General features: G+C 37.2%; 1 protein-coding gene across 1 annotated transcript; it reads right to left on the bottom strand.

The window, feature by feature from the left end:
• Nucleotides 1-5,532: 5,532 nt before the first annotated feature.
• Nucleotides 5,533-15,376, bottom strand: MMP12 (matrix metallopeptidase 12). The gene is made up of 10 exons (XM_058544511.1): nt 15,275-15,376; nt 14,141-14,388; nt 13,403-13,551; nt 13,189-13,314; nt 10,182-10,343; nt 9,542-9,665; nt 8,604-8,737; nt 8,067-8,226; nt 7,259-7,362; nt 5,533-6,359 (listed from the first exon to the last, which is right to left on the bottom strand). The coding sequence occupies exons 1-10, from the start codon at nt 15,374-15,376 to the stop codon at nt 6,259-6,261; spliced, it is 1,410 nt and encodes a 469-aa protein (XP_058400494.1). The 3' UTR covers nt 5,533-6,258.
• Between the last annotated feature and the right edge of the window lie 645 nt (nt 15,377-16,021).

Raw genomic sequence — 16,021 nt, 5'->3', positions numbered from 1 at the left:
TTCAACAGATTAAATACACCATCTCATTGTCTTCCAATTACATTGTTTCTCACAAGAATTCTGCAGTCATACTTCATTCTGCTGTATGTATTGTCTTTTTTCCTCTGGCTGTTTTTATGATTTTTCACTTTATAATGGGTTTCCAGCTATTTGATTGTGATGTGCTCTCATGCGATTTTCTGTGTGTTCATCCTGCTTGAGATAGTTGAGCTTCTTGGGTTTATGGTTTTCATCAAATTTAGAAAAATTCTTATTATTTTTTCAAAATTTTTTGCCCCTCTCCCTTTTTGGATATCAGATGTGTTAGACTGTCTGAGATTGTTCCACATGTCACTGAAACTGTATGTATATATTTATATATATATTTATAATTTCACTGATTTTTTACTTCTGTAGTGTTTAATTTGGTATTAAGCCCAGTCAGCTTATTTTTTATTTCAGATATTGTATTTTTCAGCTCTAATTCCATTTGCTTCTTTTTCTTCTTTCATTTCTCTCCATATTGTGTCCATACTTTCCATTAAATCCTTGAAAATATTTATAACTGTTTTCATAGCCCTTTTTCTGCTAATTTTACCATCTTTGTGATTCCTGCATCTGTTTCTATTGACTAATTATTCTCCTTATTATGGATCACATTTTCCTACTTCTTTACATATTCAGTAAATTTTTATTGGATGCTGGATGTTGTGAATGTTTTATTGTTAGATGTTTAGGTTATTTTTTTTTCTTTAAAAAGTGTTTAATTTTGTTTTGGCAGACAGTGAAATAGTTTTCAGATAAGCTGGATTGTCTCAAGGTATGATTTTAAGCTTTTTTAGAGTGAGTCTAGTGTAGCCTTTACTCTAGGGCTAATTTAGCCTGCCTATTAAGAGAACTTGACTGATTGCCCCAAGTGTTCAATGATGTTTTGCCTCTCTGGCTGGATGGAGCTCAAACTTCTTCCAGCCCTGTGTAATCTTTGGGAATTGTTCAGTCTACAGCTCCTTGGTGGTGCATATGCAGCTTAGTATTCATCAACAGACTCAAGGGTACGCCTCTCAATTTCTGGAATGCTTTTTCTATGAGCTCCTTCCTCTTTCTTACTCTTCTCTGCAAATGATAGCCACCTTCACCTCCTTTAACTATAATCTCTGTCTCCTCTACTCAGTGAGACCACAGTATTCTGTTGGGTTCCCTTCCCTTGTGCTGTGTTCTGGAAATAGCCTTAAGATAGAAAGCATGGAAGATATTTGGGCTCGCATCATTTGTTTCCTTGCTCTCTGGATTACACTACCTGGTGCCCAATGAATGGAATCAGCTGTTTCATACATTTCACCCAGTTTTTAATTAACCACAGAAGGGAGGAAAATCCAGGCTTAGTTACTCCAATATTGCCAGAAACAAAAGTGATCCTTGGCTGTTATATTTGTATACTAACACATAAAAATATAAAAGCTTTAGATTTTAATCCCCACCAGCTGGGAATTTTCTCACATGAGTAAGCACAATCTTTTTCCTGTGGTACATTATAATCTTGTTCAAACATTTTGATATGCTAATAAAAATGCTATAATCTAGAAAATCACCCCTAGGGATGACACATACAAGAAAGACTATTACTAATGCTCCTCCGGAGATATTCCATTAACTTTTAAGTTGTTATCTTTTGCCTATGCACTAAAGAATCCAATATGTTAATTTCTGGTCCAGACCTCTTTACTGGGGTTTGATCTCATCCCATTACCTACAGGACATCCCCACCTGGATGTCTCAAAGCTCCCCAGACTCAGCAGATTCAATTATCCCCATTCCATCAACCACACCACCACCTCCTCCACAACCTGCTTTTCCTACTCTATTCCCCATTCAAGACCACTTCTTAAACCAGATCTTTAAATATCATCCTATATTATTCCTTTTCAGTCATACTTCACACACAGTCATCAAACCCTATTAATTCTCCCTTCTCACTGTTATAATGTCCTCCCCACTATAATGTCACTTCCATCTTCCTCATGACTATAATTCATAAGTGCAGCATTTCTTGCATGTACTCTCCTATTTTAAAGCCCTTCAATAAAGCCATATCACTTATGAGATAAAAGTCAAACTCATGGCAGTAGAGGTCCTTCATGATCTACTATCTTATCTCCTGCCATTCCTTCCTTAATATTTTATGCTACAATTTTACAAAAACTGCTCTTTGTATATAGTGGGTCTTTGAAGAGGATTATTCTTCTGCCTAGAATCCCTTTAGCTCACTTTTCCATGTAACGAATCCCTCTCATGTTTTTATTTGGTGAGGAAGATTAGCCCTGAGCTAACATCTGTTGCCAATCCTCCTCTTTTTGCTGAGGATAATTGGCCCTGGGCTAACAGCTGCACCCATCTTGCTCTACTTTATATGTGGGATGCCTGCCACATATATCAAGCCACGTGTAGGTCTGTGCCCGAGATCCGGGCCTGTGAAACCCCAGGCTGCCGAAGCCAATCACGTGAAGTTAACCTCTATGCAACTGGGTGGGCCCCCTCTCATGTTTTAAAACACACCTCAAGTATTGTTTTCCACTATAAGTATTCTGTGGTCCCTGAACCCTTCTGCAAGGATTGACTCACTCTTCAACCTTGTACACACTTCTAGTAGACTACCTACTTCATTGCATAATGATTTGCTGTTTACGTGCCTTTTTTATGTTTTTACTATATTTTGTGGCTTTGAGGGCAGAGATTGTTGTAGTCATCTTTGGATCCCTCATACCTATCACAGAGTCTAAAATCTAGCAGATTCTCAATAAATACTTTTGAATGAATGAACAAAGTCAAAAAAGTGAACCTCGGAAATTATATGCCACCCAGATGCATCATATCTTTTTCTTTCTTTTGTAAAAGGATAGTGTCCCTCACTACACTTTAGAGGGTCAGGAGGTAGATGAGATTGGGAAAACTAGATTCTAGTTCTTTCAGGCTTGAGGAGTTGCCTACTACTATGTGGTCTTCTCCACCTGGTACTCCAAAAGATGGGCAGGCCTGTGCTCTTCCCTGTTGGATAACTAGTGCTAACATAGAGTTTTCAAAAAAGATTTTCATGTAAATATAAAATGAACATGTTAAAGATATTATTCAACTCACTAACTAATGAGGGAATTAGTTCAAAGAAGGATCTGAAGAACAGATATATATTCAGTAACAAATGCTAAAGTAAATTTTCTAATGGCATAAATGCATTAATATCTTATAGGGCAATAAAACATAGTGTTTGAAGTTGTCTATTCTACCAGGCAGAAATCAGTTGTATCTCTAATGGTGGCATTTATTTGCATTGCTATAGAAAAGAACCATTTGCATTATTATTAGTTTTCTATTATTTCTCTCCTTGTAGAGTTACAAAATAGCCTGGTTGATGGAAAGTCAAAGATGCACACCCTCATAAAATCAGCTGCTTTCCAGAAGATCTGCTAGACAATATCCAGCGCTCCATTGTAAAGAGACTTTTAATTTCCAAGTCTTGGATGTTTTATTCCCGATATTAGCAAGATAACACTACTACCTTTTCCAAGGCAAAGTGATATTCCCCAAACTGAACGCACAAAGAATTCTTAAGACATTTTAAAGAACTTTTACGGGCCTGCCCTGTGGCTTAGTGGTTGAGTGCGCGTGCTCCACTACTGGTGGCCTGGGTTCGGATCCCGGGAGCGCACCGACGCACCACTTCTCCGGCCACGCTGAGGCCGCATCCCACATGCAGCAACTAGAACGATGTGCAGTTATGACATACAACTATCTACTGGGGCTTTGGGGGAGAAAAAGGAGGAGGATTGGCAATAGATGTTAGCGCAGAGCCAGTCTTCCTCAGCAAAAAGAGGAGGATTAGCATGATGTTAGCTGAGGGCTGATCTTCCTCACAAAAAAAATAATAAAAAAAATAAATAAATAAATACCTTTTAATTGAAAGGTCAAGTAAAAGTACAAAGCGGTATAGAGTGGAGTGCCAGGAGGTTTTACTTTGTTGGATTTTTTTCCACTTTATAAATTTGAAAGGCAGAATTTTGTGATGGTTAATAAATAGATTCTGAAATCAAATTGCCTGCCTTTAATTGTAGCTCCAAGGCTATGCGACCTTGGCCAAGTTAGTTTGCCTCTCAGGGCCTCAGTTTCCTCATCTGAAAAATGATAATGATAGTATTTATCTCATGTTTGTAATGAGGATTAAATGAGCTATTTGTGTAGGTGTGTGTGTGTGTTCAGCACTTAGAACAGTGCCTAGCACATCATTAACATTGTAAGAATTTGTTAATCAAAATTTGAAAATATAACAAATGTAGAGGGAGGAAGTGTTCACTTTTTATTATTTGAAGTCACTTCTCATGAGCACTCATGGGACTGAAAGGGTTGTACCCTGGGCTTTTATTTTAATGCAGTCATCATTTAAGAGAAATTGCTTCCTCCTGAATTACCTAAGGCCAAAGACAACTCAACCCAGATATCAGTAATTTTTCTTTTGGTGCTAATCATGTGGGGAAATTTCTTCTTTTGAAGGAAGTCCAGCATCTAGTTTTCTGTGGGGAAATAACATTTATTCTAAGAAGGACTTGACCCTACTCCTTGTAAAGACAACTCTGGGATTATTATACTGAAGGAGCACATACTTGAGGGTGGATCTAAACTATGAAGGACTGAGAGCTCCTTCACCATCTAGATTCTTTCTGATACTCATATTTCCCATGATCTCAGTTCATTCCACTACTCAAAACAGATCATCTGAGCTGAAATGGACTTGACCATTTCTTGGATCTTGAGTACATCAATCAGCAATAGTCTGCAAATAAATTGAAAGCTGCACGCATTCCACAAACCTTAAGATATTAGTGGGATCTTTAATATGTGTACAATCCAGAAAATAGGGAGAAAGTATGTCAAGTTAGTAAAGAAAACTGATACAAGGCAGGCCAAGCTACCAGCATGGTGTGTTCACATGGTGAGCATACATGGTGTGTGTATGATGCATCATTTTTTTCACAATAAATCTATGAGGTGGGTACCACTAATATTTACTCCTAAATTTGAGGAAGCTTAGATTTAATCTCTCGTCAAGGTCACACAGCAGTTACATAGCCCATTCTGAGACTTGAGCTGCAATAGAAATTTTACCAGAATGGGAAGTCCCCATTTCATCCCATGTCCTCTCCAGGCTTGTGGTCATACACTGTAGGTGCTGATGGGGGTTGTATGCAATCTGGAGAATGCTTTCTTGACTTGAGACTAAGGGTTCAGGTGGCCTTAGACAAGTGGTCCAAGCAAATATAACCTTTTCCTTTTCCCAGTTGCTATATTTCTATTCACCCCTTGGTACAGGCACATAGAGACTTGATTTATTTAGCAGTAGGTCCAGGATTATTTTCAAAATACGTATTCTGTTTTTTAAGAAAGAAATTTTAAAAACCAAATACTTTCTTTCAAAGTTTTTATTTGAGCAAAAAAATATATATATACTTTATATACGATATTAGAAAAGTCAACACTGACAAAAGAATAAAATTAGATTACCACCATAATTGTATAATTTACTTATATATTACTTACATTAATTGTCGTTTTTAAAATTTAAGGTATAGTATATTTTTATTCTAAAAGGATTAAAATGATGCTCTTGCTGAAATATTTAATGGTCATTAGAACTAATATTTCTTTCTTTTTTTTTTTTTTTGTCAGGAAGACCAGCCCTGAGCTAGCATCCAATGCCAAGCCTCCTCTTTTTGCTGAGGAAGATTAGCCCTGGGCTAACATCTGTGCCCAACTTCCTCTACTTTATATGGGACGCTGCCACAGCATGGCTTGACAAGCAGTGCGTCGGTGCGTCCCTGCGATCTGAACCTGCAAACCCTGGGCCACCAAAGCAGAGCGCACACACTTAACCACTACGCCACCAGGCCGGCCCCAAAACTAATATTTCTCAATTTTATTTAAGCCAGAGAAATAATTATAATTTCTCAGTTCAAGGACGTTAGGAACCAAGATTCTCTTGGCCTTTAAAGGTGTCTATTTTCAAACTTAATGGTAGAGTCAAGTAGAAATTGACAATGAGGATTTTCAAAATCAAAAAATCTTATGTATTTTGTAGAATTACTTAACTGTATAATCATTTATCTATCACCTATAGATTTTACCTTATTTTATGATACATATCACTATATGATGGTACACTGGGCACATAGCAAGTATGCAATAAATACTTATTAAACTGAAATGAATTGACAAACACTATTAATTATACCATTCCTAACAACCAAACTCAGTATTGCTTTTCAGCATTTTGGTGACACGATTGTATACGACATCATATTCAAGCATGTAGGATCCTTGGAAGAAATAGTAGTGTCCTAAAAATGAAAACAAATTGCATAGTTTAATTCTTTGCTTGTATTTCTTTAAAAAAAATAACATAGACCTATGTTTTTATAGATGATCTAGATTAGACACGGTCTGATTTGAGGATATAAATGTTAGATCTCTTGGCTGGGTATCCTGCCCCCAGATATCTGCCTACTGCCAGTCATTTCACCATTAAATATGTTCATTAATTTTATTGAGAAGGTGGTTTGGTCTTACAGGCTGACTACTAGGATACAAATGCTTTTGAAAGACACACTCCAGGTGGAGAACTCAGAGTGGGAGAGAGAAGATTGGGCCCAGGTAGAGCACACAAAAGCCTTGATGGAGGAAGTAAAAAAGACACAGGGGTGGAAATAAAAAACAAAATATCTTGGCCCAGTCAACAGTTTTGCTTAGGTTGACCTGGCTTGAAGATATTCACAAACAGAAACTTAAGATTCTCTAGTCCCACCCTCAGCCTCATCCGTAAGAGCCTATGAAGGTTAGAAGGGGCAGAAAAGAAAGTAAAAAATGCAAGATATAAAAAGTATAAAACACTCCAGCTTGCCTGAATCTTGGCTGCCATATGCTCACTCACATATAATGTGCAGCTCGATGTGACTGGAAATTCCAGAGACTCAGACACATGGAAGTGACAGCAATCACACTCCCCTGCCCGCTAGATCACCCTAGGAACACACCATTGCTTCTTCTTTGATCATTCTTCTACTCCACCTATTCTGAGCCAAGCACACTGTGAATTTTCCCTCTGCGGCTGTATGGAGAACTGCAGAGTCCTGTTCTTTTCCAATTTGGAGCCCCATTCTTTGAGCTTGAAGGCTTTATAATCAGTTCAGTGTTTCAAAAAGGGATTTCCCATATCTTCATGGTTTCCTAATCTACTTACTGTTATAATAGAAGACGGCATCAATTTTAGGTCCAATTCCCTGAAAGTATGTGGTAGTATATTTGGGATAACCAGGGTCCATGAATTGTCTCCTCTCGTCATACCTGAACAAAGAAATAATAAGGAGGAACTCAATCAGCAAATGGATTCCATAGCATAAAGCTTGGCATTTCATGACACGAACCACAAGACCCACCTTATTTTCTCCTGAAAGACTCTTTCTGCAAGGGTTTAAACTGCACCAATAAACAGTTCACTGATTTACTCTTTGTCCCTAAATGACTCAAACCCTAGAGTTCCTGACTTCTTGTCAAGCACTTTTTGCACTCCTCCACAATTCTTCCACCAGTGCTCTGTCCTGCTTTATAGAGCCTGACTATCTATTCCTGTTAGTGAAGACCTTGCAGGATCTGCTGTCATTCAGAGAATGGTTTCCTCATTTTGTCTTCTTGGCTCCAATGGTTATAGAAAGGAATCTGAAAATCCATACACCCTCCAAACTGACTATAAATAAGAGGTCTCGTATATCTATACCACTATTTTCCAATGGACTTCCACTATGATTAATAACACGACATTTTATTTAGTGTTCCTCTTTAAAAACACATTATTGTTATCTTACATCAGTAAGTACAGAGAAAAGAACTAGGTTGAAAATAACTATTCCAGTCCTACATTCTCTTGGTCTCTCTCCCAGGAAGGTCAAGGATCTTTGGAAATTTGCATAGAAAAACTACCTTCTGGAAAACCACATTCCCTGCCTGTTTCACAAATCTTAGGGGTCAAATTACCAGCCATTACAGCTCACCTCCAATATTGGTTATCTACAAAGAAGTAGGTCTTATAGAGAAGTGGGTTAAAAACAGCTGCATCAATTTTTTTCACAGAGTAGGGGAAGCCCAAAGAATGTATGCTCCTGGGATAGTCTGACTGTGGTCTTAAGTTGCTGATCAACCAATACTTATCATCTGTGAAGACAAAGAGAAAGGATACATTGGAATCATACAGAAAGAGTAATAGAAATACTGACTCACCAAAAACAGCATCATTCTTTTCCCATCTTTTCCCCCTAACATGTGTTTCTCCTTGTTCTTAAACATGTTCAATCTCCTATGGTTCTGTATGTTTTTTCCACAAGTACTAACATCTCACATTTTACAAACTTTTCCAACAAGTTTTGTGTAGTACCTAAGTATTTAAGCTATTTTAGGTTATAGTTCAGTGTCACCATTAAAAAAATATAGAGTGCTTTTTGGGTCTATGTTTATAAAAAGTAGTAGTATTTCCTTAAGTTGTTCTCTTTCTTGGAAGTAGACTCAACAGCAAAACGAAACATTGGAATTACCTTTAAAAAGAAAAACATCATTTCTGGCTCCAATTTCATAAGCAGCTTGAATGCCAGAAGGTAAGGTTGGCCATAAAGAAGAAATTAAACTAACACTGATCTCTGGATTCTCAGGAAGCTTCCACCAGAAGAACCTGACATGAAAAAAATTTAAAACGTTAAAAAATTGTTGGAGAATCAAGAACCATGAAATGTGTGTGGGAAGGACTTATGAAACGACCTAATGTTTCTTTCCATTATCTTCACATTCTGTTCCACAGATGTTTGTGTAGGAGCACCACAAGGAAACGAACTTAATCAACTCTTTGATAATAACAATGATCTTAACAGGCAAACTAGTATATGGAAATACCCTCCAGTTTGGAAGCAAGGGATCTAGTTTCTATCTAGTCTGACCCCATAATCCATTCACCAGTTTTGTAATCTAAAGAAAGTCACTTAACCTCAAGTGGTTCAGTTTTATAATCTCAAAAATAAAGAATAGTTGTCTTACCTACCAAATACTAATCTTCTCCACTCTCCCACCCCTCCAACATCTGCTTCAATCTGTGTTCTAAGACAGAAACCATAAGCCATCCTGGAATTTTTTCTCTATTATCAAGAACCGAGCCTTTTAAATAGGTACTCTGTCACAGCTTTAATTCTAGACTTCACCGTTTTTACCTATGATTATAATCGTCTGGCTTCTCTGCTTTCTGTCTTATCTTTCCCTAACCCAGATTCCTTCTGTAAATCTATTTTTTACAAGCCAGCTTTCTAGTTAAAACAAATATAATCACACCACTCTCCTGCTTCAAAATCAAGATCTCTTCGCTGCCTACAGAATCAAGTCGAAGTCCCTACTCACAAGTTTCATCTACTTCATTTCCCACTATTCTCTGATAAAAAATTCTAAGGACTGAGCCATTAATATTGGTTAGATATGAAAATGATCCTACCTGTCTTTAAAGTAAAAGATTTTATCTCCCACTGTAGTGATAGCATCAAAACTCATATTGGGATCACAGATAGTTGGGTCTCTATTGTCGGGATTTGATGAGGGTTGACGCTTTTCTGGACGTCCTGAAAATACATTTCAAGAAGCATCAGAAAAAAAAATCTGCATTTTAGTTCACAAGAGGAAGAAATAATCTGTTTCAAACATTCGATTTTCTTGATGAAAAATGCATAAAAAGCAATTTAAGCTTTCTATAACATTCACAGGAAGCATACAATAAGGATTTTTTTTCCCCAAGCGGTTGCAACATCATGGAGGAGAAAATTCTGATCACCCTGGTTTTCCTGTTCTGATTAGATTATTTCTCTGTGCATCTTCTTCAATAGACAATGGTATGTTGGATAGAAAGAACAGACTTGAGGCCAGAAGATTCAGGTCCTGCCTCTGGCTCTGGCATTAACATACTAGGTCTCTTGTGCTCACCTGTAAAATGAAGCTAATATCTGTGCTACCTACCTCACAGAGTTTTTATGGGGTTCAAAAGAGTACATGTTAAAGTTTCATCCAAATGCAGATATTATGAGACTATTCATAAGAGTGAATATCTTTATAAGGCAAAATGATAATGAAACTCAACTCACCGTAGAGATACTGAATGCCACGTGTATCATCAGCAGAGAGGTGAAATGTGTTGGGGTCAACATAACTGTAGGTGGGGAACATTATGGCGCTTGGGTCATTAGAATGGTCAAGACCCAAGGAATGGCCAAGCTCATGAACAGCAACTAGAAACAAGTTTGTGCCTAAGAGGAAACAAATCAAAAAGAGGAAAGAGCAGTGAAATATATTGGCGTCTAGAGAACAATGACACAACATCTGACACAATGAGAAGGGACACATTTGGGAATCTTTTACTTATTTCTCCTCCTTCTTGCATAAAATTTTTCAGCCTCAGCACTATTGACATTATAGGCCAGATAATTCTTTGTTGTCGGGGCTGTTCAGTGCATTACAGATGTTTAGAAATCTCTGGTGTTACGGATAAATTCAAGTAGCAAACCTCCCTCTAGATTTAACAACAAAAAAGTGTCTCCACACATTGCCAAATGTCCTCTTGGGGACAAAATTGCCTCTGATTAAGAACCACTGCACTAACAGACAAGCGAAATATGTTCTGTTGTGAAAATTTCTAGAATAACTCACAGCTGTATTCATTACTGCTAAATCATTCCCAGCTCCCATGACCCTGTTCTGCTTTCACTCTTGATTAGCCTTCAGCGGATATAGAAAAGTCTTCAGTTGTCATCCTCTACTAAACCCAAATATAAGGCCATATTAAGTTCCAGGTACTATGAGTCACTGAAAAATATACCACATTATGTCTAATCCTCATGCAACTGAAAGGAAGGCACAAGGCTCTCTATTTACAAACGAGCACACAGTGTCAGTAAGATTAATTGACCAAATTAAGTGCTTGAGCCAAGATTCACATCCACATTTCTTGCCTCATCTTTTTACTATATATGATTCCAAATGAAATCAAAGAGACTATGCTTACAATTTAGACATATTGACAGTACCAAGTTATAGTCGTGCCTGTTCTTTTTTTTTTTTCTGTATATTCTAGAGAATCCACCTTTATAGGTAAGAGAGAGGAGTGTGTCCTTTCTCTCAAATTTCTCAATTCTCGTGAGATATGAATAACAACTATTATTTTTTTTTAATCTGTGTTCTAGTCTAATGACTTCATTTTTGTCTTTCTTTTTCTATGGCAAAATTAAAGCTCAGAAGAACTGACTTCCCAGAGTCACACAACACTTAGCTGCAGGGCCTGACCTTAACATACTCTCTAGTACCCAAATGTGAACATAGAGTCCATGCACACCTCTCTGTTGGGGGCGGGTATCTAGGAACACAGATCCTCCAAGCATTCCCTATAACATAGGGCTATGGCAACTAACTTATACATGCTTTCCCCTCTTTTCTCAAATAATGAGAAAGAAGAAGCAAAGACTCATTCTCTCCACTCTGCATAAGACTGGGATGGGTAAACAAAGCCTTTTACAATTTGGCCTAAACCTCATTTTATCCTATTCCCAATTCCTATAACACTTTGTACGAAAGACCACCATTGGTCCTCATCTCAAAATAATGGATTTCTCTTTGTGTTCTGTTTCCCAATAGATCATGGGCTTCTCAAGGTCAGGACTGTGCCCTCTTCATCTCTGTATCCAAACACCCCTATAACCTAACACTGTAATAGAAACTCAGTAAGCATTGTGTGAATTGTTCATTTAATTTATTGGGTCTAAAAATTAGGCTGAGGATGAGCATTTTAAGTTAAAATTTTCAGAAATAATTTAGCTTTTTGAAAATTTACCTTTAGAATTGAGCCAATTAAAAATAAGGCAACATGGACAAGTGGAAAGTATACACCGGGCTAAGAAAACTGCTGGGAAATGCATGCCCTGGCCCCAGCTTTACCACAGGCTAGCCACTAACCTTTTCTTGGTCTCAATTTTTTCTATCTGTAAAGATCTGTATTAAATGATTTTTCTAAGGTTCTTTAGAATTTTAAAACATTTTGCGAGGCTAACTGGCACAAGTCTCCCATATCGGGTGAAAAGATTATAAACCCCAAATAACCTTGGATACAGTTTAGACAAATTTAACATGTTTAGCTGAGGATTTGCAGGTAAGTGAAGACCTAATCCTATATCTGTCATCTTTTGACAATGCAAAAGTCATCTTCTCTGTTAAGAATTTTATAAGCTTTAGGCCATGTGTCAGACCAAAACAAACAACCTCTCTGGTCTATAAAAATATTGCCATCCAATGTATGCAATATCAGCCAGAGAGAGGGGGATGTACAGCATTTTCTTGATGACTTTCTCTCCATTTACTTTCCTCATGAGTCAGTCACATAATCTAGAATTTCCAATAGAAAGATTAGGAAGGCTTCTGAAATGATGGCTTGAATTTTCCAATGGATAACAATTCCTCCAAATACCAGGGGAGACTAGTTATGTCCCTCCCACAACTGTCTGAGAGGGATGGTGAGTTGCAGCCCCTCTGTAATGCACACGAGGTATTGTTAAGTGACCAGTTGGGCATTCTGAAATTTTTATCCCAGAACCACAAAAGACTACATGACCACAGAATCTTGTGTTTCTCTATAGGGATCTCTAAATTCTCTATGATGTAACTTCATCTTTCTGTGTCACTATGAATCTAAGAAACTGTCAGTATATAATGGATCGTGCAGATGACCACCCTATCCTAGGATAATTGGCATACACAGAATTAGTATCTGTGTTTACTGGAGTTTATGAATTGCACTGTCAAAAACCGATCACCTAAATAACAGCTTTTGTCTTTCCATACTATGGTTCTTAAGGTTCCCGAGTTTATACTAACAAACTAGCTCATCCTCATGGATTCTTAGAACTGATTTGGAAGATAATATAGTCCAATATCCTCAATTTATTGAGGGTGAAATTGAGACAAAGTGTTAAATTTTGTTGAGTTTCTAAATTATAATCAGAACAAGTTTTCCCATTCTACAATCCATTCTCAGACTGTAACCTTTCAAAATCAGCATGTAACTTAGAATTTGTTAGAGTTTTCCTGTGGTTTTGTTTTGCCTACCTTTATAGCTTTTAGTCCAGATTTCAGCCTCATCAAAATGTGTGTCTCCTCCAATACCAGGTCCAGGTCCAAAAGCATGGGCTAGAATTCCATTTCTACCATCAAAAGGACTGTAGTCTCCATGAGCTTTTTAACAAGGAAAGAAAATTAGTCCATCTCTATATGCTATAGGTCATGCCAAATGATACAGATGAAGTAAGTCCAAGTTCTCTACCTCCATATGCAAATTGTATCATAATGTCAGCCTCGCCTGCGTTAATCTTTTTGAACTTCAGTGGAGTCACATCACTCCACACTTGAAAAGCTTTCTGGATGGCATAGTCAACATCCTCAGGCCTCATGTCTGGAGTATAATTGTTGATTCTTCACCGGCAAAACAAAAGAGAGGAAAAATATGGAAACCATGTGTTAATTTTATCCTATTACAATACTTCATTTATGCTAGCATGATGGGAGAATAAATTGTTTCATAAATTAATAGTCTAGATAACAAAAATTTGCTTCATTAACTACAGGAACATTTATCCTTGGGCAATTTCTTTCTTCAACGGACTCTAACTTGATTTCTACTCATTTATGTTTTATAGGTCATCAATGTGAAGGATTTACATTCAGAGAAGCCCATGCCTTTTGCCCCTGCTCCCGGATGTCTGTATTTATTCATCTTGACTAGTATATAAAACTTTCTCCTGCCTCATATTTATTGTAGATCTGGCTTCATTCTCTTTTTGTGTGCAGGCTTCCTACTCTGCTTTGGACTGGCAAGCCAAACAACTCTTTCTTGAGTGAACAATCCTTCCTTCTAGAGATAATGAATTTTAACACAGGGGTAGTATTAGCAATTGAGGGAAGCTTCTTATCTACTTCCAGATTTAGAGCTATATCTAAACGGTTCAGGTTTCTAGAAGTCAGACCTACGGGAAAGTAGAAAAATGTATAGCTACAATGTTACCTGTAGGTGAGAAAACGTTTCTTCCATACTGGCCTCCCTTGCATTACCCTGAAATTACGAACATCGGGCACTCCACATCGAGGTCTGTGCATCATGTCAAGAGTAGATGGGTCCAATTTCCCAGTCACTTTTAGCCCCAAGAACTGCTGCATTTCCTGAATTTTATCCTCCATGAAGTTCCTATTGACCTTCATTTTTGCAGTTGGAATTGTCTCCATTTCAAGGCCATAAAAGTCTACCAAGTACCTCTGGAAAAAAACACATCATGTGATACATTATTGCACACAGACAGGTTTCTGCTGGAGCTCTGTATGACTCAACTGCACATTGATGTTTTGGAACCAGGCATTGGACAATGAATTATAATGAGAAAAAATTCTTAATTTTCTGTGCTGTCAAAGATGTGTCATAAACTATTAGCAAGATTAATTCCTGGAAGCCCACTGAAAACACTTTTATGTCTCCACCTGTTAGAATTTGTTTCTACTCTTTAAAACCTATTTCAGCATCTAGTATATCATGGCAGTTAGAAGGTAGCAAAACTTTTATTGTCAGGATGTGTAAATTATTAATTTAAGTTGGGATAAAATTTTCTTGCTTAAAAATCCAAAGCTCAACACAATTGACAACTATGACAAATTCCAAGTTAAAAGCCTTAGAAAATGGAGCAATCTTCCAAACTTATATAATTAGGGAAAAGAAATGAATTGGGAAAAAAAATTTATTTTTAAAAAATGCTCATGAAGAAATATCTGGGATGAGTGAAAGTAAACAGTATTCTTGAATTATCATGGCAGCCTCAAGTGGCTAACAAATTAATCAAGCCGTTGTTCAAATCTCAGGTTATTAACTGGTATTAAATGATTAATCTAAAATACCATAACAGAAGTAGAACTCCAATTATTTTGAACTAAAACTCCTTGGCCAAATCTTTGTGTAGAAGGGACAAATTCACTCACCAATTTTATAACACTCTTTCAAAACCAATATCTTTTTTTATATTCCTCTTTGACAAAGAAAAATTCAATACTAGAAGCAAATAGTCTCCTAACCCAGTTTTCTACTAGACACTTTTCAAAATAAATCTTAAAGACAAAAATCAGGCTAGATAAATACTAGAGTGTCAATACTCACTTGCGCAAACACCACATCACTTTCGCCTGGGCCAGTGTTGTTAGTCAGGGGAACAGCTCCGGAGACAGCCGCCTGCAGGACCAGTAACAGAAGAAACTTCATTCTAAACTTCTCCTGAAAGGTTGAACCCAATTCACTCTGTTCCTTTTCCGTACAAGTTCCTTGAATGTCCCTCTTTATATAGCCCTTAGGCCGGGCTCGGTGAATACAAAATCTTTTGAGTGACTCACAGTTGATATCATCCTTTGATTTACCTCAAAAACATGCAAACACAGCACAAAGTTTTTCTAGGACCAACAATGGGTCAATTAGCATCTAACTCGTCACCCACTTAGATAACCCAGAGTATATTTCCTCAAAATGATGAATAAGCCCTACTTCTACCCACCCTACAAAATAAACCATTATACGAGAAATACTAAGCACATAAAATATAAAGATAACTTAGAAATGCATTTTTAGAAAGCTCAGTATTCTCAATTTTCCCTCTAATACTTTCCTTATGTTCATTATAGGTGAAATAATCTTAAAAAAAAACTAAATAAAAGAGGTTAGATAAATATAATCCTTTTGCTAGAATAGAGGAATCCTCTCCAAGCTGAATGTAGCGCTCTAGAGAATTGGGATATAGAGATTTCATGTTTAGCAAGGAAAATTTCATAATATCATGATGATTTGACGTTTGCTCTGTGTGTGGTACAGGCTTAGATCCTGTTTCTATAATTTGAGATCTTCAGCCGTCTGAGC

This window comes from Diceros bicornis, chromosome 7 (assembly GCF_020826845.1).
Source record: "Diceros bicornis minor isolate mBicDic1 chromosome 7, mDicBic1.mat.cur, whole genome shotgun sequence".
Lineage (NCBI taxonomy): Eukaryota > Metazoa > Chordata > Mammalia > Perissodactyla > Rhinocerotidae > Diceros > Diceros bicornis.
The sequence above is the reverse complement of the archived record's forward strand: the minus strand, read 5'-3'. Positions and strand labels throughout refer to the sequence as shown.

Coding starts and splice junctions, on each gene's coding strand:
- MMP12 (XM_058544511.1), bottom strand. CDS start 15,376: ATGAAGTTTCTTCTGTTACTGGTCCTGCAGGCGGCTGTCTCCGGAGCT. Junction 13,552..14,140: donor AAACGTTTTCTCACCTACAG/GTAACATTGTAG, acceptor TTGCCGGTGAAG/AATCAACAATTATACTCCAG. Junction 8,227..8,603: donor TGATGTTTTTCTTTTTAAAG/GTAATTCCAATG, acceptor TTGTCTTCACAG/ATGATAAGTATTGGTTGATC.